This window comes from Homarus americanus, unplaced genomic scaffold, assembly GCF_018991925.1.
Source record: "Homarus americanus isolate GMGI-L3 unplaced genomic scaffold, GMGI_Hamer_2.0 scaffold50281, whole genome shotgun sequence".
Taxonomy (NCBI): Eukaryota; Metazoa; Arthropoda; class Malacostraca; order Decapoda; family Nephropidae; genus Homarus; species Homarus americanus.
The window spans coordinates 4,532,454-4,559,487 of record NW_024742338.1 but is presented as its reverse complement, the minus strand read 5'-3'; the positions used below and the strand labels follow the sequence as shown (position 1 = coordinate 4,559,487).

At 42.7% G+C, this 27,034-nt stretch overlaps 1 protein-coding gene across 21 annotated transcripts in view; it reads right to left on the bottom strand.

Annotated features, from left to right (window-relative positions):
- Nucleotides 1-27,034, bottom strand: part of LOC121876862 (serine-rich adhesin for platelets-like) — a 132,215-nt gene that overhangs the window by 50,174 nt on the left and 55,007 nt on the right. For 16 of the 21 annotated variants that reach the window (XM_042382352.1, XM_042382347.1, XM_042382343.1 and 13 more), the window contains one exon: nt 24,605-24,655. The exons of 4 other annotated variants lie outside the window; for them this stretch is intronic. In XM_042382352.1, the coding sequence (XP_042238286.1) occupies nt 24,605-24,655 (51 nt within the window). Of the gene's footprint in view, nt 1-10,678; nt 11,137-17,948; nt 18,152-24,604; nt 24,656-27,034 lie in introns of those variants that run through there. One more of the 21 variants, XM_042382360.1, reaches the window with a different exon arrangement.

Genomic DNA, 27,034 nt, shown 5'->3' with positions numbered 1-27,034 from the left:
CAGGTACCCGTAACATTATTCAGTGGTTTCAGGTACCCGTAACATTATTCAGTGGATCCAGAACCCGTAACATTATTCAGTGGCTTCAGGTACCCGTAACATTATTCAGTGGTTTCAGGTACCCGTAACATTATTCAGTGGATCCAGAACCCGTAACATTATTCAGTGGATCCAGAACCCGTAACATTATTCAGTGGATCCAGAACCCGTAACATTATTCAGTGGATCCAGAACCCGTAACATTATTCAGTGGATCCAGAACCCGTAACATTATTCAGTGGATCCAGGTACCCGGCTGAGGAAAACACTGAGCACAAGTGGTCGCAAATGCACAAAACAATGATGGGGAAATATTGATAATTTTCGAACTCGTGTGGGATTTTGTTAGTTTATACTCGTATACTGATTAATCAACTAACTTATCAAACTTGCTCGATATTTTGTTGGCTCGTATTCACACACCCAATATCTGTTTAAGTTTTAACGCGTTCTTGATGAAAGTCTGATAGGGAGATGGAAAATGAATAAGTGGTTCCCAAAATGAGGAGGTTAAATACAAATTGTGGAAGGCATCCAAACGGCCCAATTATTAAACAGTAATTTGTTAAAAAAACAAATCAAGACTTTTATAATGTACACAAGACACTGACAGATGAACGGACTTAATATTTCCAGGTCTTCTGGAGTAACGTGACAAAAGGACAACAATGATTTCCAGTGAGAGTTCTCAATCCTGGTTTAGTTGGGGGGCCTTCCTTCTGCACCGTGCTGTTGTCAGTCTCTCCTCGCAGTTATTATCTCACACACACACACAAATTTCTCTGCCACATTTCTCTGCTTTATTCTTTGTTCTCTTTTCTTTCTCCTTGCTTTCACTATACACTCTCCTCCACGCTTCAGAATACACACGACACCTTTCTCAGTCTGGGTGTAGCCGTAGTTTGGGGTGGGAAAGCCGAGGCAGGTGTGGCGCTGTGTGAGGACAAAGGTGTGTGCGTACAGGTGTGTGTGTGTGTGTGTGTGTGTGAGGGGAGGGGAGGGGAGAGGAAGCGGAGGGAGAAGGGGGAGGAAGGGGTGAAGAGTGACGTAGGAAGCTTGGGGGTGGCAGACATCTCGACGCAAGTGTGCGGAAGTGTGTGTGTGTGCGTGTGTGACGGTCAGGGAAGTAATGCAGGGGTAAGGGGTGATCTGAGCACAGTAAGGGGAGAGGTGAAGGGGAGTGTTGGAGGTAAGGTGAGGGTGGATGGCAGTTTGAATCAAGCAATGACAACAGCCATTACTCATCTCTTTCTCTCTCTACCTTTATCCCCCTCCTCTCTCCCTTTATCCCTTCCGCTCTTGCTCTCTCTCTACCCTCCCCCCCTTTAGTGTCGTACAGATTACTATGCACGTTTACGGTAATAGACTCTTAAATGATGATAATATAATTCAACCTAGGAAAGTGTAACTAAATGGATAAATGGATGATAATAATAATAAGAGTAATGATAACAATAATAATAATAAATGAGTATAATAATGGAAATACGTTAAAACTAATCATACAAATAGAAATACAACTAAAAACAAAACTAGCGACAGTTAAACTTAAAATAGCAAGAGAAGAAAATGTACATCGTAAAACTGCTCATGGTCGTAACTTTAAAACAAGAACCATTTCCCACTGAAATTTGAACGCGAGAGACCAACACGGCCTAATTAGATTTCCTCAGGCAGTTTCCTAATTAGTGGCTGGGAGATTATTGTGTCATGTCTGTAAGCCATTTATCTGACACTTGACCTATATGACCAGGTAGAAATTGTCAGAAATTAGTCATATTTGGAGAAGTTCTGTGAGTGGTGGAAAAACAAATATGGCGGTCCGTCGTCTGCCGTCCCACCTTAACCGATTATTTCCCTCTCTTTATGGAGCATTTGTGTAAGTCTAGGGAGCAATCTCAAATATAACCACACTTTGTAAATATATACAATGTAAATGACAAAAAATATATAAAATAAATAAAAAGAAATACAACTAGTATTACTGGTTCGTGTTTTAATTATAAATATTATTCATGTTCCGTTTATTATTAGCCTCACTAAATCCAGTCTTGTTATTTGTATAATTCATTGAAGATAAAATTATGAGTTTAAAAATGAATACGAATAAAGAAAATAATTCACTAAATATTCCCTCCCGGCCGTGACCCCAACACATCATATGATACATTAGGTCCCAGACGACAACCTCCTCCTCCGCCATATGGTTTATGATCAGTTTGTTTTGGACATTTTACATTGTAATATTTATCAAAATCGTGCAATATTTTACCAGTGACGAGACAAATTCTGCAAGACGTATTTCCCGCAAGCTGTTGAAATTGTGGCAAATCGGAAACAATATTATGATGGGAATTGAAATAACTGGACATTTAAAATAAGTGTGGGTGGACAGACTACCAGCTGAAATAATAAATACAAAACAAAATTATATATTTCCCCTTTTATATCCAACTCAGAAATGTTAAAATATAGTAATAAATTGTACAAAGACCAATATATATATATATATATATATATATATATATATATATATATATATATATATATATATATATATATATATATATATATATATATATATATATATATATATATATATATATATATATATATATATATATATATATATATATATATATATATATATATATATATATATATATATGTATACATACATATATATATATATATATATATATATATATATATATATATATATAATATATAATATAAAAATAATGATAAATCACACGGAAAAGGGAAACAACAGAGCACCTTAGCTTTCGTCTTTATTCAAGACTTTTCATTGTGGATCTCATATATATATATATATATATATATATATATATATATATATATATATATATATATATATATATATATATATATATATATATATATATCACACCACTGAGGATTACAACTATCAACGATCGGACGGACATCTTTGAGAGGTGAATACAGTACCCACCTCCCCGACTCCCTCACTCCCATCGCGTGTCTAAAACCAAATTACGTTCACCGCTGTAAAGATGGCGGAAAGTTCAAACACCTGCTGCCCCCCCCCACCCCTTGACTATCATACATCAAGCATCACTCACTAGCTTTTTACCCGTGAGAATAACATCGTTTGGCTTACATTTTCATCAGAATTAAACGCTGGCATGTATTTTTTTTCAATTGACACGTGTTTGGTATAATAGATATGCGGTTAAAAGGAGAAAAAATTTTCCCGTTAAAATTATATCGACTCATTTAGGCGATCACAAAGATCAGTGAACTCGTGTAATAAAAAAACCCCTCACTATTTGGATTCAATATACGAGGAAAATTTTTAAGTTACGAACCTTTGAGGATTTGAACTTTGAATCTCATGGGCACCTTTGGACAGCTGAGATATGAGAACTTGGATAAAAATAGCTTAATATTATCGTTGTTTCAAATCGGCTAAAATACCCCAATGTAGGATAATTACTACGAACAAGATGGACTGGAGAGGACTACGGCACTAAACCCACAAAGACATCATCAATTCCATAAACAAGTACCATCATTTTATTATATAACATCAATTTCCAATAAAAAAAAATCCCATCATCAATTTCCTACACAAGCAGCTATAGGTACACGTGACGTCATTAACTGTGTTTTTATCAGGTGACGTCATTAGTTGTGTTTGTTATTAAGTGACGTCATTAGCTGTGTTTATCAGGTGACGTCATTAGTTGTGCTTGTTATTAAGTGACGTCATTAGCTGTGTGTTTATCAGGTGACGTCATTAGTTGTGTTTGTTATTAAGTGACGTCATTAGCTGTGTGTTTATCAGGTGACGTCATTAGTTGTGTTTGTTATTAAGTGACGTCATTAGCTGTGTGTTTATCAGGTGACGTCATTAGTTGTGTTTGTTATTAAGTGACGTCATTAGCTGTGTTTATCAGGTGACGTCATTAGTTGTGCTTGTTATTAAGTGACGTCATTAGCTGTGTGTTTATCAGGTGACGTCATTAGTTGTGCTTGTTACTTAGTATGTGTGTGTGTGTGGTAAAGGCTCCGTGGTCAGTTTAAGACTTACGCGGAGTCTAACCTAATGCTGCAAGAGAAGGAGGAGGCTTGTCCTGCTGCCGGCTATGCAACAGCTGTGGAGTCCAACCCAGCCCAGGGCACTCCACTCCTACCTGCTATGTGTCCTGACCTCTCTCTCACACATACTTTATCTGTCTCACTTATCCGTTTCTCTCTCTCTCTACTGTCCTGCCTCTCTCTCTCATGCTCTGCCCCCGTCCCCCTTATACCCTTTCTCTCAAGGTCCTAGGAACAGCTAGTTAGTATGGCGGCGGGCTAGTAGCAGCTCCTAGTTGCAGCTCCTGGCGGCGAACAAGTAGCAGCTCCTAGCAGCAAGGCGGCGAACTAGTAGCAGCTCCTAGTAGCAAGGCAGCGAACTAGTAGCAGCTCCTAGTAGCAAGGCAGCGAACTAGTAGCAGCTCCTAGTTTTTTTTTGTCGTCTACTAGCCTGAAGAGTTAACGGGTTGAGATCATTACCCGAGATTAAGGAGTTCAGCTATTTACTACAGCTAACAGTATAGTAGCCACAGTACTCACACAGCTAACAGTATAGTAGCCACAGTACTCACACAGCTAACAGTATAGTAGCCACAGTACTCACACAGCTAACAGTATAGTAGCCACAGTACTCACACAGCTAACAGTATTCACACAGCCAACAGTAGCCACAGTCACACAGCCACAGTACTCACACAGCTAACAGTATAGTAGCCACAGTACTCACACAGCTAACAGTATAGTAGCCACAGTACTCACACAGCTAACAGTATAGTAGCCACAGTACTCCCACAGCTAACAATACAGGGTTGTCGTTTTGTTTAATTAATGTCTCCATTTTTTATTTTATCTTATTTAGCCTTTTATGGCATCATTTAGCTTCCAGATGTGTACAGTATGTTTACAAAATTGGGTGAAAACTGACTCGGGTGTACGTGACATGTTCCGGGACACGCCCAGATAATTCACATCATTGTGTTGGTAACTTTAGATTTGGTTAGCTGGGACTCGCTTCTTCTCGGTGTGGATGAGGTTAAATTTAGGTTAGGTTATGTTTGGGTTACGATAGGTTAGTTGAAGTTAGATTACTTACAAAAAGGTTATGTCAATTAACGTTAGACTAAGATAAGGTTAAATTAAGGTCGTTTGATTAAATACAAAAAGGTTAGGTTAGGTTAGGTTAGGTTAGGATACATTGTCTTCAGTTCCCGTAAATTTGGCGGACTTTCGTACCAATGACAACAACTTGAGTATATCGAAAAATTACCAACAGCGATGGTCATATTTATAAGGATAACCAAACACACATACACTATAAATATAAAATATAATGTACATTGATATAACGCGCATTAATGATACCTTATAACCCATAATTAACGACCAATTAATTCTTTATAACCCACATTTAATTATAATAATATAAGTTAATATGATCGTTCACATAGTTGCCCCAGTTAGGAGACAAAATTACTGAAACTCTACCTTAACTACAGACGTTCACACAACACCAGTTAAAAGACCAGAATGAAGAGAGACAACCTTGGTAAGAGCCGTGTAGGTGCGGCTGTGTGTGTGGGTCGAGTATGGGCGGTGTTCCTCCTTCCCTAGCTCACCTGTCCTCGAGCACCAACGCGGCAAGATTAGTCGATGCTGTCAGTACTATTTAACTCTTATTTATCTATTAATCACTTCGTCCTATTAGAAGATCAAGGAGCTATTGAAAATTAGACACTCCAGCTTATTTCACCATGTTTCATACTAACGTTATCTAATCCAACGTAAAGTAATCTAATCTAACACAACTTAATCTAATCCAGCGTACAGTAATCTAATCTAACCAAAGTTAATCAAATCTAACCCAAGTTAATCGAATCTAACCCAAGTTAATCTAATCTAACCTAAGTTAATCGAATCTAACCCAACTTAATCTAAACATACCTAACCTAGTCAAACCTAACTTAATCAAACCTAACCAAAATATTACCTCACTATGTAACCCTAACCAAACCTTGGAAATAATAAGAAAAATGTAACTTTACGATAAAATAACGAAGCGCTTGGCTGCCACAATTACCACCACAATTTGTTACCCGACATCCTGCAACTTTCTCTCTCAGGTTAATAGTAAATAAAAGTTTAAAATTACATTGTGTTAATCATCAGGTCAGATTGTATCAACTCCTAACCAAACCTACAACAGTGTTTTGGTCAGATGTTGCGTCCGTCTGTTAATTCTGCCCCACCTGTAAAATGTCGTGTGATTTTACGCCATGTTATATAAAGTAATCTTATTTCATTATTACCCGACTGTATATTTATCATTGTTAGACTTGACACTATCATATTAATAACAGTGTCTTCATATTGCATATTATATTCTGATGATAGTTTTATTTGTACAGATTATTGCAATTTGGAGAGATGAACAAAAGAGCATCAGTGTTTGGATCGGTTACACTACGAGAAAGAGCAAGAAATTATGCCATAAAATACATATACTGAAAACATTATTAACTGAATACTTATTGCGGTTAAACATTAAATTATACGTTAAATTATAGGAGCAAGTTTTTTACAGATTACGACATAGCTTGAAAATAAACGGTGCGCAATAATAGTAAGGCTGTACAGAATGTATCTTATACTTTACGAAGCTGGATAAAGGATCATCAATGTTTGGGTCGGTTACACAACAGGACGAGGATAAAACAGGAGGGGAGTACGTCGCAGTAGACACATGGGTGCCGTTGCCACCTACCACCGCCTCCCAAACATGGCAAACTCTCATAAAAACTGGTCACCTACTCAGTTTTGCCATTCTCTCATAACAGCTTCAGTACTTGGGTGGCTACAGCACTCAGCGATGCGAGCCACAGACGCCACCAGTGTTACGGAATACCGACCTTAAAGAGAAAGTATGGGCAGGTAATTGTTTCTGCTTGCACGTCAGGTTAGTGTTATGTGAAAGTTACCTGCAGGTGAAAGTAAAAGTAACTTATTTATATCATACCCAGTTAATTAATATGGCTAAGTAACTAATAGAAATATAACATAGGTGTTTTAAATTAATTCATTATATTCAAATACTTAAATAAATTTAAGTCATTTGGTTGTTTAAATTTCACTTGTTTCATTGAACGTTTCGATTATATCACCATTAAACTGAACGTAGATTTTACTTCCATTTTCTTTTAATTCATCTTTAAAACTTTATGATGAAAAATAAACGGATTAATTTTCTGTCCTTCCAATTCCTGTTTACATAAGATGCTGAGGTTACGAAGATCTGGTAACATTGTCTCGCCCCTGTCTGTTCGTCTGTCTGTCTGTCTGTAGGTTTACGTTCTTGTTTTGTTTATTTATAAGGTTCAATGACTTAGGTTTTAAAGGGAACATCACGGAGGTTCAAAGTTGGTTCGTGTGTGTGTGGGTTTCTATCTTACCAACACACCTGATTTTCTTATTTATACCTGTTCAATTGTTCAATATGTTCCCCCCATACACAGCCGAAACAAATAAGGGAGATGGAAGGAAGGAGGGAATAAGGAGGAAGAACGGAGGAGGTGTAAAAGAGAGAAGAGTAAAAAGTTAGGTAAGATTAAGTGAAAGAAAAGGAAAGTGGAAACAAGAGGAAATTAACAGGAACAAAAGGAGAAAGAGAAGGAAGAATCGGGTTTCAAAGAGGATTAAGGAAAGAACAAAGGAAGTAAGAAGAGTAGATGGAGTGGAGGAGAAAACTGGGGAGGTAAAATAAAACAGGAAAGAAAAGAAGACCGGGGGTAAAAATAAAAGCGAGGGAGAATATAAGAGGAGGAGGAAACAAAGAGGACGAAGAATGAGAGAGAGAATAACAACACCAAGAGCGGAACAGGTGGAGGTGGGGAGGAAATTTGTCAGGTCACTTCTCCCTCTCTCTCTCTCTCTCCCCTCTCGCACCACTCTCCTTCCCTCTCCCTCCTCCAGGCCGGCACCCACACCCTCAAAAGCCCGGCCCCACCCTTCCTTTCCCAGCCAAGTTCACCTCTCTCTCTCTCTCTCTCTCTCTCTCTCATCCCGACCCCACCCCTCTTCTTTCCTCTCCCAGTCTAGCCCACCTCTCTCTGTCCCCACTCCCTCCCTGCTCCACCCCACACACGTTTATCTAAATAATGCATGGTGCAAATTTCCCTGTCTACCTGTCTGCATGTTCATCTGTCTGTCTGTGCGTCTCTTTACCTGTCTGTGTCTTTACATGTCACCTCTCAAAAAAATAAAGACACACACACACACACATCTAGTGGATACATCGCTCGCTTTCTGCCTTAATAGTTGCTGGTCCATACCCGAGGCAGCTCTCAGTCCACCCAGCTGTGAACGGGTACCTCACTTAACATACATACAGCTGGTAAAGTGAAGGCGAACACTAGCCATCCTTAAATTACTACTAAATGTACTTATATACACCAGAACTTTGAGGCGACAAGGTTGAAATGCCAATAAATAACAAAGGTGTTTCGTCTCTATTGCAAAAAAGCAATTAAGTTAAGTGAAACAGCAATAACATAAGTGTTAAAAATTAAGTGTCAACACTCCTAGCGAGATATTCAATTACTGTTAACACGCGATTAGAGAAAATTAATCAAAATAATTGATTTTTTATAATATGTAGTGTATTTAATTTACACAAAGATAAAATAAGAAATAGTAAACACTCGTGGATAACATCGTAAAAGTTGATTAATCTCGACACAGAAAGAGTGGGACAGATGGGTGGGAAATCTTTTAGGCTCGTCGTCTGCCAGGGAAACAAACTCCGTGACGTCATGAGTCGGTCGAGGGGGATAACTCTGGCCAGAGATGTAATCCAATCAAGTCTCGCCCAGCAGCTTCGCAATTTTCCTTCCTGTTCACCAGGTGGTCCAGTAAGACAAATTAAAAAATGGGAGAAAGTCGTTATGGAAGTGAGATTAAATACAAGGGAAGAGCGTCGTTATGGTAGAGGTTTTAAAGGGAAGGGGTCGTTGTAGTAGACGTATTAAATGGGTGCTCGTAGAATATCAACTAAAACCACGGGGAAGGGGTTAACACCATGCCTCACCACGTACAGGTAATCTTATCGCGGTACTACCAAACAATACACTGGTACCTACTATCTTACTACCACTACTGTAGCTTATTATCTATTGCCAGAATGAGATGAGCTGGTTTTTCTGCTAACAGTTAACTAATACCTAATCTAGTTTACCAGTTACTACACCTAACTTAATCTGCCTACTACCTCAGTTACACATGCCTACTCTAAGTTACTTAAACCCAAAAACTAACATTTAATTTAATTTATCAATATTATAATTACAACAACTACCACCAATGCCTAACCTAACCTCACACACACACACACACACCAGCGACCACACCTCTCAGTCTCGCCCAGCCAGAGACACGTGCTGGTGATGTACCCCAGGGGCCTCCTATCGCCCTCCTCTGTTGCCTAATTCATGACACCAACTTCCTCAAGGGAGAAGAGAACACACGGGTGGTTGCTCAGCGCATTTCTTAACAGGCCAGGGAGGGAGGGAGGGAAGGAGGGGTTAAAAAAGGTTAAATAATAATAATAATCATCATCATCAAGAGGTTAAATAGTCATCAAAGGGTTACACTGCCTCTCATTTCTTACAACTAGCAGTAAAAAATTATTCTTCTCAGACGTTCCTAAGTTAGATTTGCCTCACAAGCATGAGCTAAGATTTTTAATTATTCCCAAGTTATATTTCCCTCTTAACTGGACTCGTGCGACATCATATAACTTACAAAATGGCTCCAGATTCACACTGAGACTCTACCTTAATGAGACACAGACAGACAGCTGAAGCACCTTAAATAAGATCTAGTGAACAGTGTTTATTATGACCGAGTGAACACAGCACGTTCCGAATATTGGCACCACTGACCTTCTTCACTCTCCCTGCAGTGCTGCCAACGCCATGAACAGACACCGGAAGCGTAAGGAAAGTGTCACCAACCACAAAATTGTCTGGGGGAGGGTTGATGAGGGAGGAGAGGGGGAGGGAGGGGGTAATTTGACTACATACATGGAGGTAATTGAAGCAAAAGGTTAAAAGTTATGGCGGGATAAAGGAGAGGGAACAGACAGGAAAACTTTAAAAATCTCTCAAACTTTGACCTTACACTATTACCCACCATAACCTAGGTCGACCCCTCACCAACCTGACCTCCCTGGCTGGTAACCTGACCCCTCATCTCCCACCCTCGGGAGTTGGTTATCTCCCCTTAACCCTTTCTCCCCCTCCTCATCAAACACTGACCTGACTGGCTGGTAACCTGACCCCTCATCTCCCACCCTCGGGAGTTGGTTATCTCCCCTTAACCCTTTCTCCCCCTCCTCATCAAACACTGACCTGACGTGACCTGATCTCTCCTTCCCTAGTGATCCATTGACCTCTAACCAGCATTTTGACCTCGTACAGTACTTGTTTCCTGTGACCAAGAACCTAATGTGACCTTTGACCTTGTTAATACCACCAGTTTCTTGCTGCCAGAACCCCCCACCGTGACCTCTGACCTTGGTACTGACCTAGTGATGTGAGCTTCTTGACCCTGTACTTGACAGGTGTGAGAGAGAACCTGGTGATCCTCCAGAAGGGAATGCTGTGACTGCTGCTGCCGGTGCTGCTGGTCTCTCCTGCCACAGCCTCCCGATGCACCTTATCCTTACGCATCCTGTGACAGAAGCTCCTGGTGGGGGGGCAGCCGGGGTCACCTCCTTTCCAAAAAGTGTGTTAAATGAGGCAGGCGTGTGGAGTTCCTTCGTCAGGTTGGGTGGATCTCGAAGCCACTCACAGGACGTCTGAGAGGCTGTGTGGAGGTTCCTACCCTCCCTGAGGTGACGTCAGAACCATAGTGGAACGTCTGGGCTCGAATCCCGGTGTTGGGTAAAGAGTTGACTTAGTCTTCCCCACCTGTTGTGGTGTTAGAGTCGAGGGGCTACGGCCTTAAATATCCTCCCCAAGTACACTTAACACACACCTTTTCCTGTATTGTAGAAATACACTTAAGACACTTTTCCTCCACTTAATAGTACACTTAAAAACCGTATCCCCTTATGCATGGATCAACTGAATACACCCCAACATAGTATTCCACCTGATGATTAAACACCCTAACACTACCTGGTGGGGTTAGGTTAAGCTATGGAGGGTGGGTTAGGTTAGGTTTGGTGTTTAATCATCAGGTGAAATAAGTCGGGGTGTTTAATCTTCAGGTGACCTCCATTAGTGTTACCTTCAGTACATCAAAAGACAACTCCAACGTACCCACGATCAGTAAACACTTATAGAGAGTTTCAGTGCCCTGGTGATCACGTGCACAGTTTAACGGTTGGTGAAGAAGCGTACACAGTATACCATATAGAATCGTACATAGCATAGAAACGTACGCAGTATATCATAAAGAAACGTACACAGTAGACCGTCCATAAACGTACACAGTAGACCGGAAGTTGAAGCGTCGTACACAGACGGAGGGAAAAATAGTTTATCGTGTTTATGTTATGGCCTTGGGATGGGTGTGGGGGGGGGAGGAAGAGAGAGGGGACTGTTTTAGCTAAATAGGTGAAATTAGCTAGGGGGTGTCTAATCATCAGGTGAAATTAGCTAGGGGGGTGTCTAATCATCAGATACACAAACCCGAGGCAACTTTCACCAGCACCAGGTTCCCCCGGAGACACACGCCAGTTCACAGCCTTGAGGCACCCCGCTAGGCGAATACTGTCAACGATGATCAGCTATACCACGAGACTGTTTACTTCCCCCGACCCTTACTGGACAGCCTACCACATTATTTTCTACCACAGGACTAAATTATATCCCTTCAGTGGACAAAAATCAACCCTATTATACAATTTTGTAATGGAGAGAGAAAGAGAGAGAGAGAGAGAGAGAGACTAACCTAACCCCTCCCCAGGTAGCTTACTCATCAGGTGAAGTAAATTAGGGTGCGTCTTAATCCTCAGGTGAACTCATTAAGGTATTCCAGCCAAGAATAGCCCAAGAAAACTGCTAAATACGTCTATCTCACTGAGGGAGCTCACGGGACGGAGGTGTGTGTAGGGAGGTACTAGCAAGAGGAAGTGACGGGAAGTTAGTGATGACCCCGGAACACATTTACTGCCACTCTGATATGACACTTTCTCCCAGGGTCGCTATCCCCCCCACCCCCCCCGTAACTACTTCCCATTATTATGTATATTCTTGTTTAGTTATTTGAGATCACCTGAAGATTAGACATCCCAGCTTATTTCACCATGTTTACGCCGAGTGTACAGAAAACAAGCCAATTTCTCGACAACCCTGAGGTGAAGTGGCCATGTTTACGCCAACGGTGGAAGACATGGCTAGTCTCCCCCCCCATGAGGTACTGGCGGGAGGGGCGTGGGCGGCGGTAGCAAGGGGAAAGTTTTAATGGTGTTAGAAGAAAGACTCAAACTACACTTTAGTTCCCCGGAAGTTGGGGGGTTTTTCTTTATAGTCTTTAGTTACACAAGAATAGGGGAGACTGCAGCGGGCCATACTGGGCAGTCCCATTTACACTCAACCCCTACCACTCCTTTATCCACCCAACCTATGTTCGAAGCTATCCGGTGTATTCGAGTTAATGATGATGTTTGGTAACTTGTTCCACTCATCCACTACTCTATTTCCAAACCAATGTTTACCTATCTCGCGCCTAAATCTAAATTTGTCTAATTTAAAAGCATTGTTACGAGTTCGCTCCTGGTTGGATAGTTTGAGTACATTTGTAATATCACCTTTGTTTAGCCCCAACTTCCATTTATACACCTTGATCATATCACCCCTCACTCTACGTCTCTCGGGTGAGTGTAAATTAAGATGTTTTAACCTGTCTCTGTACTCAAGGTTCCTAATGCCCGGCAATAGTCTTGTGATTCTCCCCTTAATTCTTTCAAGGGATTCTATATCCAGTCTGTAGGACGGTGACCAGAACTGAACTGTGTAATCCAAGTGAGGTCTCACAAGCGCAAGATATAGTTTTAGGATAACCTCGCTAGTCTTTTAACTAACACTCCTTTGTATGAACCCAAGTACTTTGTTAGCCTTGTTTCGAGCAAATACACATTGTTGACTTGGCTTAAGGTTATCTGTCTGTCTCTCTCCTTTCTCATGCACTTTTTCTCTCCCTGTCTCCTCTTAGGTACACCGACATCTCAAAATATACAACCTGATCTCTATATGAAGACAGTTTTAATCCGGATTCAACCACACGTTTGTAATTCGCGTTTTTGTGAACTTAAGAACATAAGAACATAGAACATAAGAACATAGAACATAAGAAAGTGGGATACTGCAGGAGGCCGACTGGCCCATACAGGGCAGATCCCTTTCACACCCATCCCAGCACTTCCATGTGCCTATCCAACTTCGTCTTGAAGCTCCCTAGCGTCCCCGATCCTACTATAGCACTCGGTAGCCTGTTCCACATATCCACAACTCTATTACCAAACCAGTGCTTGCCTATATCCTTTCTGAATCGGAATTTATCTAATTTAAAGCCATTTGTTCTAGTTATTTCGTTATTACTGAGCTTCAGAACATCTTCCATTTTACCCTTGTTAATCCCACTTACCCACTTGAACACCTCTATCATATCTCCCCTAACTCTACGCCTCTCTAATGAATGCAAGCCTAAGCTTTTCAGTCTTAACAGCCAATCCGGATTATACCCACAAGTCCACCATTCAAGCTTTAAAAAATTCCACAAGTTCTCCAATCAATATCCAATTACTCAAGCTTCAAAACCAACTTCACAATCCAAGCTTAAGAATAACGTATATAAACCATCATTAAACACAACACAAATTCACAATCACAATCTTACAATCCGTCACGATCTTCCAATCAGAGAGTCAAGAACCCCCCCCCCCCCACACTCCACTTTCTAATCACACTAAGGCCAATAACCTCTCCTTACCTAATCACTGTATATCTCATTACACTTCCTTAACAACTCAAGACTGTCGGGAAGAAATATTCCATTAACTCGTAAACCATCAACACAAATTATTTCTTTCAATTACGGTACAAAAACAAAACGTATTTCAGCCCGATATCAAAATGACAACAATTACGTTATAGAATGATAATATTTTTCTCTCCTACGTGAGGGAAGAAAGTGGTGGTGGTGGTGAGGGAAGAAAGTGGTGGTGGTGGTGGTGTTGATGACCAGTCAGTGCAAGTTACAGTAGTGAATAGATGTGTTATTAACCCATTGAGTACGATGGTTTAACCCATTGAGTACCCTTTCTTAACCCCTGATTACGATGGCTTGCCTTAACCCCTTGAGTACGATGACTTAACCCTTTGAGTACAATGACTTAACCCTTTGAGAACAATGACTTAACCCTTTGAGTACAATGACTTAACCCTTTGAGAACAATGACTTAACCCTTTGAGTACAATGACTTAACCCTTTGAGAACAATGACGTAACCCTTTGAGTACAATAACTTAACCCTTTTAATACGATAACTTAACCCTTTGAGTACAATGACTTAACCCTTTTAATACGATAACTAACCCTTTGGTACAATGAGCTTAACCGCTTTGAGAACAATGACTTGGCATATGCAGGAAGTAACTTAACCCTTTGAGTACAATGACTTAACCCCGAGGGGAACTGAGTGAAGTGGTGAAAAAGGGGAGTAGGTAAATTAGGTGAGGTGAGGGAGGGAGGGAGGTGAGGTGGTGGGGAAGGAGGAGGTGAGGTGGTGGGGAGGAGGTGAGGGGTGGTAGGGAGGAGGGTGAGGTGGTAGGGAGGAGGTGAGGTTAGGGAGGAGGTGAGGTGAGGGAGGAAGGAGGGTGAGATGAGGGAGGGAGGGAGGGAGGGAGAGGTGAGGGAGGGCCTAATAAGGAAGCAAGATTAACTCGATAATTAACAAGTTTCTTTACCTCCAACTCCGATATTTTGAGGGTTATAATTGGTGAGTGGGAGACAGTAAGCTGGAGGAGGAGGAAGGTTTAAGCTGGAGGAGGAGAAAGGTTTAAGCTGGAGGAGGAGAAAATATTAAGAGTAAAAAGCGTTAGGTTAGGTTAGCATTAGGGTGTTTATTCATAAGGTCAAATAAGCTCAGGGTGTCTAATCTTTAAGTGATCAAGTCTTAAAACCCACAAGTGACCCTGAATACGGTAGCGGACCTTATTTTTGTCGTCTGAAGGGCTATAAGGGGGGTGAGAGGGGGGGATGTTCAGGTTGGGGGAAGTGAGAGGGAGTAAGTGGGCTTGGGTATTCAAGGAGAGTGGGGAGGTGGAATTCGTCCCTCTCAGTACACAACTGTGATAATGAGTGGTGCAGTGACCATGGTGGCGAGGGGGGCGATAAGATGGACACCGGGCACATGACAACCTTACGAGATAACAATACTAATAAAACCAATTGGTCAGTATTCTCACTAAAACAATCCCGTGAGCTATAGTCCACTACAGTAACGACTCTGAATTAACCGTAACAGAAGCAAGGTGTGTCCCAGGAATAGCAAGGTGTGGCCTCAGAACTTCTAGAAACATGACTAAACCGACCACTGAGTTATGACCTCAACCACACCAGTTCCTCCCTGCTGGAACAACGACTCACAGCTACCGGATCAATAACGACTACACAAATAATAAAACACCCACTAATATTGTCGGACCATAATATAATTTAGCTCAGTTGGTTAAACGCAAATCAGACAAAGTTGGCTGTATTGCAGGCTGACCAAGATGATCTACACCCTGACCCTGCCTCACACCCTGACCCTCCCTCATACACACCCTGACCCTGCCTCATACACACCCTGACCCTCCCTCATACACACCCTGACCCTCCCTCATACACACCCTGACCCTCCCTCATACACACCCTGACCCTCCCTCATACACCCTGACCCTCCCTCATACACACCCTGACCCTCCCTCATACACACCCTGATTCCTCCCTCATACACACACCCTGACCCTCCTCCCTCATACACACTCTGACCTCCCTCACACACACTCTGACCCCTCCTCACACACACCCTGACCATCCCTCATACACACCTGGACCCTCCCTCACACACACACCCCTGACCCTGCCCCTATACACACCCCTGACCCTGCCTTATACACACCCTGACCTCCTCTATACACACACCCCTGACCTCCCCTCATACACACCCTGACCTCCCTCATACACACACTGATTCTCTTTCATACACACCCCTGACCCTGCCTTATACACACCCTGACCCTGCCTCTATACACACCCTGACCTCCCTCATACACACTCCTGACCTCCTCATACACTCTGACCTCCCTCATACACACCCTGACCCCTCCCTCATACACACCCCTGACCTCCTCATACACACCCATCCTGCCTCATACACACCCCTGACCCTCCCCATACACACACCCTGACCCTCACACACACCCCACCCTCCCTCATACACACCCCAATCTCCTCCCACACACCCTGGCTCCTCCCTCATACACACCCTGACCTCCCTCATACACACCCTGTCCCTCCCTCATACAACACCCTGACCCTCCTTATACACAACCTGCCTCCCTCATACACACCCCTGACCCTCTCATACACACCCCTGACCCCTCCCTCATACACACCCCTGACCCTCCTCATACACACCCTGACCCTCCTCATACACACCCTGACCCTCCTCATACACACCCTGACCCTCCTCACACACACTCTGACCCTCCTCATACACACCCTGGCTCCTCCCTCATACACACCCTGACCTCTCTCATACACACCCTGACCTCCCTCACACACCCTGACCTCCCTCACACACCCTGACCTCCTCATACACACACCCCTGACCCTCCCTCATACACACCCCGACCCCTCCCTCATAACACACCCCTGACCCTCCCTCATACACCCCCTGACCTCCCTCATACATACCCTGACCCTCCCTCATACATACCCTGATTCCTCCCTCATACACACCCTGATTCCTCCTCACACACACCCTGACCTCTCATACACCCTCCTCTTAACTCACACACAACGCATCACAGCTCGACAAGGGGAGGGAACACTTTGTCTTCTGTCTGTCATGTCTGTCTCTTACGTCCGGGTGGTATAGTGTCTGTCAGTGTCTGTCATAGTGTCTGTCCCTCACTCACAGCAGCTCGTGACCTTGGACAAAATACCTCCACTCACGTCACTCAACACGCAAACTGTCTGCACTGTCGGAACACCTTAAGATTAGTCACCCCAGCTTATTTCACCTGAAGAATGATCACCCTAAAAACTAATCTAACCTAAATCCCCAGGTAGTATCAAGGTGTTTAATAACCAGGTGAAGTAATCAGAGGGGGGCTAATCTTCAGGTGATCATGAACCTACCCTCTAAAAATTCACCGAAAAACTCAAATTATATATATTTTCCACAATATCTTAGTTTTGTTATGTTTATCAAAGATTCCCATAAATGTTCGCTCGATCACTATAGTCCTCCTAATTACACAAATGTAATTAACTGGTTGAACTGAACTGATACACAACCATAACGTGTGAAAATGGCTTCAACATGACACCGAGACTACCTTAACTAGATACGTTAATTGGTGAACATATTTAGTTAAGATAAAGTGTAATTCATATGTTAAACAAGATGTCTTAACTGTGCATTTTAATATGATAAACAGTTAAATACATTCTCCCATCACCAGTTAAGAACCCCTGAACAGTCGCACAGTTACAAAGGGAGTTAGATACTACGTGACACATGTTTACTCAACAGTCAGTCAGTCACCACAGGGAACTAACTACCTCAGTCCTCACCCTTATTGCGCTGGTAATCTCTCTGTTATGGTATCGCACACGATTTAGTAAACATAAACACCACTTTCAGCCGTCCATCACCCCGTCTAGGTGAGTCACTCGCTGGTAAGATACAACTATCATCTATTATCTCGGTGAGGAAATAAAAGAACACAAAGATAAGAGAACGAGGAAGAGCGTCGCACTGCCCTCCACGACGACACTCGGAGCCACACTGACTGACTCATCTAACACCGAGGGAACCAGCCAACCACCTTGATGAGTTGCCAGACCACTAATATTATCCTATTTTAAATTACACCCCAAACAATCACTAATTACATACACAACCTTACAAAATACAGTTATTATGTTTATCCTTTATGACAGCTACCAAGATTATACAATTGATGTTGATATAATGTGAGATTTAATTAGAAAACGGAATACCTGGCAACTGTACATTACTACATTGACACCTGCCCCCGCCAGGTGGAAACAGCTGTACGAGCTAACGTTCATGGCGGTGGTGCAGTGGTGGTGATGGTGCAGTGGTGGTGGTGGTGGTGGTGATGGTGTAGTGGTGGTGGTGGCAGTGGTGGTGATGGTGTAGTGGTGGTGGTGGTGGATGGTGCAGTGGTGGTGGTGGTGGTGGTGGTGGTGGTGGTGGTGATGGTGTAGTGGTGGTGGTGGTGATGGTGTAGCGGTGGTGGTGATGGTGTAGCGGTGGTGGTGATGGTGTAGTGGTGGTGGAAAAGTTCCTTTACGTCATTTGCCTCTGTCTAACCAGCAGTAATTGGGGACCTGGATGTTAATCGATTTGCGGATCGTGTTCCAGTCTTCTCGGACTATTCCTGACACTGGGTCATGCAACTCGTTAACTCAGGGTGTGGTTGTTGTGTTGGCGACAGCTTCTACACCTTAAACAAATTCACGCCGAGGTGGCCCTATGGCCGTAGTACACGAGGCGCGGCCATTAGTGGTGGTAGTAGCTGTAGTGGTGGTAGTAGCTGTAGTGGTAGTAGTGGTGGGAGTGGTAGTGGCAGGTTAAAAAAATATCAACAATGGCGAAGTTAGTACCCTGAGACTGTACTGAGAGAGTGTGTGTGCGTGTGTGTGTGTTCACATCAGTTAGGAAGGAAAACACACACACTTCCGGCCCACTTTGTGTAGAGGAAAAGGCAAATTCTTCTGTTTCCGTTACGCTGCTGGACTGTGTTTTGAGCTGACGACACGGCGAATTGTGTTTTACTGAAATTGAATGCAGTAACGAGAGAGAGTCACAGGGATGTGGTGACCAACTCAGGAACAATAACAACAGTACGACCACCAACCCTCTAGCGGTCAGGCGGTGAACTATTCCTCCACCACCAGCAGGAGCGTCACACTGCTCTAATCACCTAAGGATTAGCCACCCTAGTTTATTTCCCCTAGTTAACAGCCCCAGCTAATTTCACCTCAAGCTTAACAACCCCAGCTCATTTCACCTTAAGCTTAACCCTTAACAGGTGAAATAAGTTGGAGGGGAGAGGAGCCAATTTTCAGGGGTGTTATATTACCTTGTGGCAGATTGTGTGAGTTTCCCATCCTACTATTATAACGGGGCTGGACAAGGACACGCTGTATAACCTAGGATGATCTGGGTAGTGTTAAAAACCTTCACGACCATACCATAAAAACAACTCAACTCTTACGTAACCAACCCAACCCATAGAGATTTTTTGGCTTTAACTCCACTTCCTGTGTCAATGTTTCTGGTGTTATAATAATGTTAAAATGTGTTAAATATATGTTAAAACTTGAAATATTTATAGCAGGGGGATAATTATGTTATATTAGGGGGTTAAAATAAACAAATAAATGATATTTTTTGGTGCCGACGGCTGGGTTACCTCACCCTGAACTGGTTCCTCACTATTGTCAAAATCAAAACAAAAGGTATGCAAAAACAGCCTGACAGCGCGACGTCTGGTTGGCTGATGCGACTCAACCACTGAAAGACGAGTTACAGACATGGTGTACCAGAGCGAAATATTAAACCGCGAATTATTACATATTGAGAGCCGCGGATGTTCACCCCCTGAATCGTTTTCTATTGGTCAACGAATTAGCCAATCACACGTCATTGGTCTGTTGATGCATACCTGTTGTGTGTGTTAATATATCAACGGGGTGCCAGATTTATTGTAAACACTATGACGTCACGAGTCAACATTTTTTTATCGCTCCAATATGTTTTTAAATCTTTATAAATTCACACACACACACACACACACACGTAATGGTAAGCGGGGTAGAATATTCGAGGAGCTTCAGATGACAACACTGACATACCGCGAGAAGTGAAAGGGTTACTCTGATACTTACAACACACGTAACACTGCTCTAACACACGCAACACTGCTCTAGCACACGTAACACTGCTCTAACACACGCAACACTGCTCTAGCACATGTAACACTGCTCTAGCACATGTAACACTGCTCTAACACACGCAACACTGCTCTAACACACGCAACACTGCTCTAACACACGCAACACTGCTCTAGCACATGTAACACTGCTTTAGCACATGCAACACTGCTCTAACACACGTAACACTGCTCTAACACACGTAACACTGCTCTAACACACGCAACACTGCTCTAACACACGCAACACTGCTCTAACACACGTACTTCTAACACCGTAACACTGCTCTAACACACGTAACACTGCTCTAACACACGTAACACTGCTCTAACACACGTAACACTGCTCTAACACACGTAACACTGCTCTAACACACGTAACACTGCTCTAACACACGTAACACTGCTCTAGCACACGTAACACTGCTCTAGCACACGTAACACTGTTCTAACACACGTAACACTGCTCTAGCACACGTAACACTGCTCTAACACTGCTCTAACACACGTAACACTGCTCTAACACTGCTCTAACACACGTAACACTGCTCTAGCACACGTAACACTGCTCTAACACACGTAACACTGCTCTGCAACGTAACACTGTCTAACACACGTACCGCTCTAGCACACGTAACGCTGCTCTAACACACGTAACACTGTTTCTAGCACAGTAACGCTTCTAACACACGTAACACTGCTCTAGCACACGTAACGCTGCTCTAACACACGTAACACTGCTCTAGCACACGTAACGCTGTCTAACACACGTAACGCTGCTCTAACACACGTAACACTGTCAATACACGTAACACTGCTCTGCACATGTAGTGCTTAACATACGTAACACTGCTCTATCACACGTAACACTACTCTAACCACGTAACACTGTTCTAACACACGTAACACTGCTCTAACACACGTAACACTACTCTAACACACGTAACACTACTCTAACACACGTAACACTGCTCTAACACGTAACGCTGTCTAACACACGTAACACTGCTCTAGCACACGTAACGCTGCTCTAACACACGTACTGCTCTAACACACGTAACACTGCTCTAACACACGTAACACTGCTCTAACACACGTAACACTGCTCTAACACACGTAACACTGTTTCTAACACACGTAACACTGCTCTAACACACGTAACACTGCTCTAACACACGTAACACTGCTCTAACACACGTAACACTGCTCTAACACACGTAACGCTGCTCTAACACACGTAACACTGCTCTAACACTGCTCTAACACACGTAACGCTGCTCTAACACTGTTCTAACACACGTAACACTGCTCTAACACACGTAACACTGTTTTAACACACGTAACACTGCTCTAACACACGTAACGCTGCTCTACCGTTCTAACACACGTAACACTGCTCTAACACACGTAACACTGCTTTTAACACACGTAACACTGCTCTAACACACGTAACACTACTCTAACACTGCTCTAACACACGTAAAATTACTCTAACACACGTAACACTGCCCTAACACTGCTCTAACACACGTAACACTGTTTAACACACGTAACGCTGTTCTAACACACGTAACGCTGCTCTAACACACGTAATCGCTCAACACACGTAACACTACTCTAACACGTACTGCTCTAACACACATAACACTGTTCTATCACACGTAACACTGCTCTATCACACGTAACACTGCTCTAACACTGCTCTAACACACGTAACACTGCTCTAACACAGTAACACGCTCTAACACTGCTCTAACACACGCACACGCTCTAACACACGTAACACTGTTTCAACACGTAACACTGCTCTAACACGTAACACTGCTCTAGCACACGTAACACTGCTCTAACACTGCTCTAACACACGTACCGCTCTAGCACACGTAACACTGTTCTAAACGTACGCTGCTCTAACACACGTAACACTGTTTCTAGCACACGTAACGCTTCTTAACACACGTAACACTGCTCTAGCACACGTAAGCTGTTTCTACACACGTAACGCTGTTCTAAACACTAACACTGCTCTAAACAGTAACACTGTCTAATACTGCTCTAGCACATGTAATGCTGCTCTAACACACGTAACACTGCTCTATCACACGTAACACTACTTCTAAACACGTAACACTGTTCTAAACGTAACACTGCTCTAACACACGTAACACTACTCTAACACACGTAACACTACTCTAACACACGTAACACTGCTCTAACACACGTAACGCTGCTCTAACACACGTAACACTGCTTCAGCACACGTAACGCTGCTCTAACACACGTAACACTGCTCTAACACACGTAACACTGCTCTAACACACGTAACACTGCTCTAACACACGTAACACTGCTCTAACACACGTAACACTGCTCTAACACACGTAACACTGCTCTAACACACGTAACGCTGCTCTAACACACGTAACACTGCTCTAACACGTAACGCGTCTAATACACGTAACGCTGCTCTTACACACGTAACACTGCTCTAACACACGTAACATACTCTAACACACGTACACGCTCAACACATAACACTGTTCTATCACACGAACACTGCTCTATCACACGTAACACTGCTTAACACCAACACACGTAACACTGCTCTAACACTGCTCTAACACACGTAACACTGCTCTAACACTGCTCTAATACATGCAACACTGCTCTAATACACGTAACACTACTCTTATCACACGTAACACTGCTCTAACACACGTAACACTGCTCTAACACACGTAACACTGCTCTAACACACGTAACACTGCTCGAACACTGCTCTAACACACGTAACACTGCTCTAACACACGTAACACTACTCTATCACACGTAACACTGCTTAACCTGCTCTAACACACACGTAACACTGCTCTAACACACGTAACACTACTCTAACACAGATGCTCTAACACTGCTCTAACACACGTAACACAGTAACACACGTAACACTGCTCTACACACGCACACTGCCTAACACACGTAACACTGCTCTAACACTGCTCTAACACGCGTAACACTGCTCTAACACTGCTCTAACACACGTAACACTGCTCTAACACACGTAACACTGCTCTAACACACGTAACACTGCTCTATCACACGCAACACTGTTCTAACACACGTAACACTGCTCTAACACTGCTCTATCACACGTAACACTGCTCTAAAACACGTAACACTGCTCTAACACTGCTCTAACACACGTAACACTGCTCTAACAATACGTAACACTGCTCTATCACACGCAACACTGTTCTAACACACGTAACACTGCTCTAACACTGCTCTATCACACGTAACACTGCTCTAACACACGTAACACTGCTCTAACACTGCTCTTTCATTGCTCTAACACGTAAATATAAATATAAACTAAAAATTCAATATGGCGGAAGATGTGACTGTTGACTGTATTGATTTTATTTTGAACTGTAAAACGCTTGGTGTAAATTATGTCCGTGACCGTTACTGTGTGTGTGTGTGTGTGTGTGTGTGTGTGTGTGTGTGTGTGTGTGTGTGTGTGTGAGTGTGTGTGAGTGTGTGTGTGTGTGTGTGTGTGTGTGTGTGTGTGTGTGTGTTTTTACTGTCTCTTTTGTGTTTGTTTGTCTGTCAATTTCTGTTAGTGTATTTCTCCTTCTGTTTGTTTCTGTTGGTGTGTATGTTTGTTTATCTATCTGTCTGTTTGTCTGTCTGTCTGTCTGTCTGTTTCTCATACACAATCATACATAAATAATCTCTCCTTTACAATCATACAATCACATACGTATCACTTGACACCACTTAGAATCATACAAAGTTAATCATACAGACACATAATCATTCATACATTATCATACACGTAATTAGTATCATATAAATGTCATCATACGTCCCCAGTCAGAATCATACACTCAATCAAATTCATACAGACATCATCTTGCCCGAATCATACCGACACAATCATACACACACACACAGGATGAGTCAGACACGTATGACTTACCTGCAGTTCCCTGTTAAGTCTTGCATGATGGTGAACACGACTCAAGGTGTATGAGTCATAAGAGAGAGAGAGAGAGAGAGAGAGAGAGAGACCTACATACATCAACTACCAATTACTAAGTGGTTAAAATAATATAAAACAACACCAATAACAAAAAATAACAACAATCACATTACATTTCCTTCAAAACCAAAACCAAATTTTTCCTTCTAGTCTATTCTTCTCGGTGACGTATCAATGACGTCACCGAAGGGGTTATGACGTAAGGGGTGATGTCACTTTACCTGTTAGATCAGTTGACCAATAGCGTGGTGTCGCCTCCAGTACACACTCACCTGAGGGAGAGAAATGGACACTGAATTAACTGAAATGGTGGACACGGCGTTTGGGTTTCTGATAGAGAACCTGACGTAAAGTAGCTGGGGTTTCTACAAGGAAATTTAATTATCTTTTCATGATAAGTTTCAGTATCTTGGTTTCTACTTAATAACACTATATAACACTGGGTCTCTAGCATGTCTTATACACTATTTGGTTTTCTTACAGAGAGCGGACATATACAACATCAGGGGGTCTCTATGTGTGAAAACAAATCCATTTATGTTCTTGGTTCAGTTCTCAATGTTATCGAGGTTTCTATTTGATATTAAGTATTTTGGTTTCTATACCTGAGAACACATTTATTGCTTTTAAGGTTTCTAAGAATATATAGTTTGTAATATGAAAACGTTTGTGGTTTCTATACAGGAAAATAAAAAGTTTTCTTCATATTTACAGAATTTATGTAAACTCCTACCGGTTTCCAGTCTTTGAAACCAACAAAAATTAAGTTTCTCGCACAAAAACAACAAACACATTGCGCAACATACAAACACAAACACAAAACATTGATGTAAACACAGGATCCGGAGACTAAACGCTCACAGATAAGGTAAACAAACCCCTGAACACAGCTTTATTTCAGGTTTATATACATTTTTTTTTTCAGGTTTGTGAAATAGAGAAAAAAATATATATACGAACACAAAGGATAAAAAAAGTTGGTAAAATTCTGAATTAACGATAAAATTTAATAAAAGATGTGGGTTATAATTATTTATCTGGGGAAAAATAGACTATATTGTTAGGGATATAATTAAACAAGGCCTGTGGGTATAGGGTAATTGTTGGCTGGGGGAGGGAAACTTTACGACAGACTGGCGGGTAATTTATTCTCTCTATTCTTGGTTTAAGTATCTTGCTTCTTTCTCATACTATTATTATTATTATTTTGCCATTATTAATACTATCACCATCAATTCATCACTATACCATCACTACCATGACTATACCATCACTATATCACCACTATACCATGACTATACCATCACTATCACCACTATACCATGACTATACCATCACTATCACCACTATACCATCACTACACAGAACTCAAGAGACAGTAGTTTCTCTCCACCAATAATAACACAACACATTACACCACAAGTCTTACCTGATATAGTTGACGAGTCCAGTGGTTACTCAAGGTTCGTAAAGAGGGTTCGAAACTACCACAAGGTTCGTTAAAGAGATTCGGTCCACTTAAGATTCGTAAAGGGATTCAAGTCTCTGCTCTAAAGTTCAGTTTGGGGATTGAACAGATATTGAACCTTTATAAGTGTGTCCAGGCACTGTAACACGAACACACACACAAACATACATAAACACACACAAGCTTCACTACTTTGGGGATTTTCTAAGTTGAGGAATCTTTTTGGGCGTTCATAGGAAGTCCTTAAGAAGCTTGAATAAGCTTTAGCCAGCACTGAAAGAGCTTCAGAGCCTTTGAATAAAAAGCCCCACCCACCACTGGAGCACTGCTAGAGCCTTGGGGAAGAAGCTCCACCCTGACACTGAGACACTCTAGCCGTCGACAAGCTCCGCCCTGCTCTGTTACAAGCCCCAGAGTCCTGGATAAGCTCTACTCTACACAGCTGAAGCCCTGAACCTTGTGAAAGCTTCAGCGAGTCGGAGATAAGCCGGAGTAAGCTTGAAGGAGGGAAGGAGCAGGCGTACAGAGCTCCTTCGTTCACTGCGAGACAAGACACACTGAGACCCACAGTCCCTACGCCCCACCTGCTGGAGAAAGGATGAACCATGGGAGGTGGAGGGGTGGTGGAGGAGCGGTGAGGGGAGGGAGGTGGGTAGGGGAGGGAGGATGATGGGTAGTGAAGGGGGGTGTGAAGGGCACTGTATTTCCTGAGAGCCGGTTGTGTGTCTGTCTGTCCTGTCCTCACCACACAACACTGCTACTGTGTCCTCACCACACACAACACTGCTACTGTGTCCTCTCACTGCTCTGTGTCCTCACCACACAACACTGCTACTGTGTCCTCCCCACACACCACCACCACTGTGTCCTCACCACACACCTCACCACTGTCCTCACCACACACCACCACACTGTGTCCTCCCACACACCACACCACTACTGTGTCCTCCACACACCTACGCTGTGTCCTCACCACCACCACCACTACTGTGTCCTCCACCACACACCACACCCCTGTGTCCTCACACACACCACCTACTGTGTCCTCACACACACCACTGCTACTGTGTCCTCACCACACACCACTTCTGTGTCCTCACCACCACCACCACTACTGTGTCCTCACCACACACCACCACCACGCTGTCCTCACCACACCACTGCTGCTGTGTCCTCACCACAC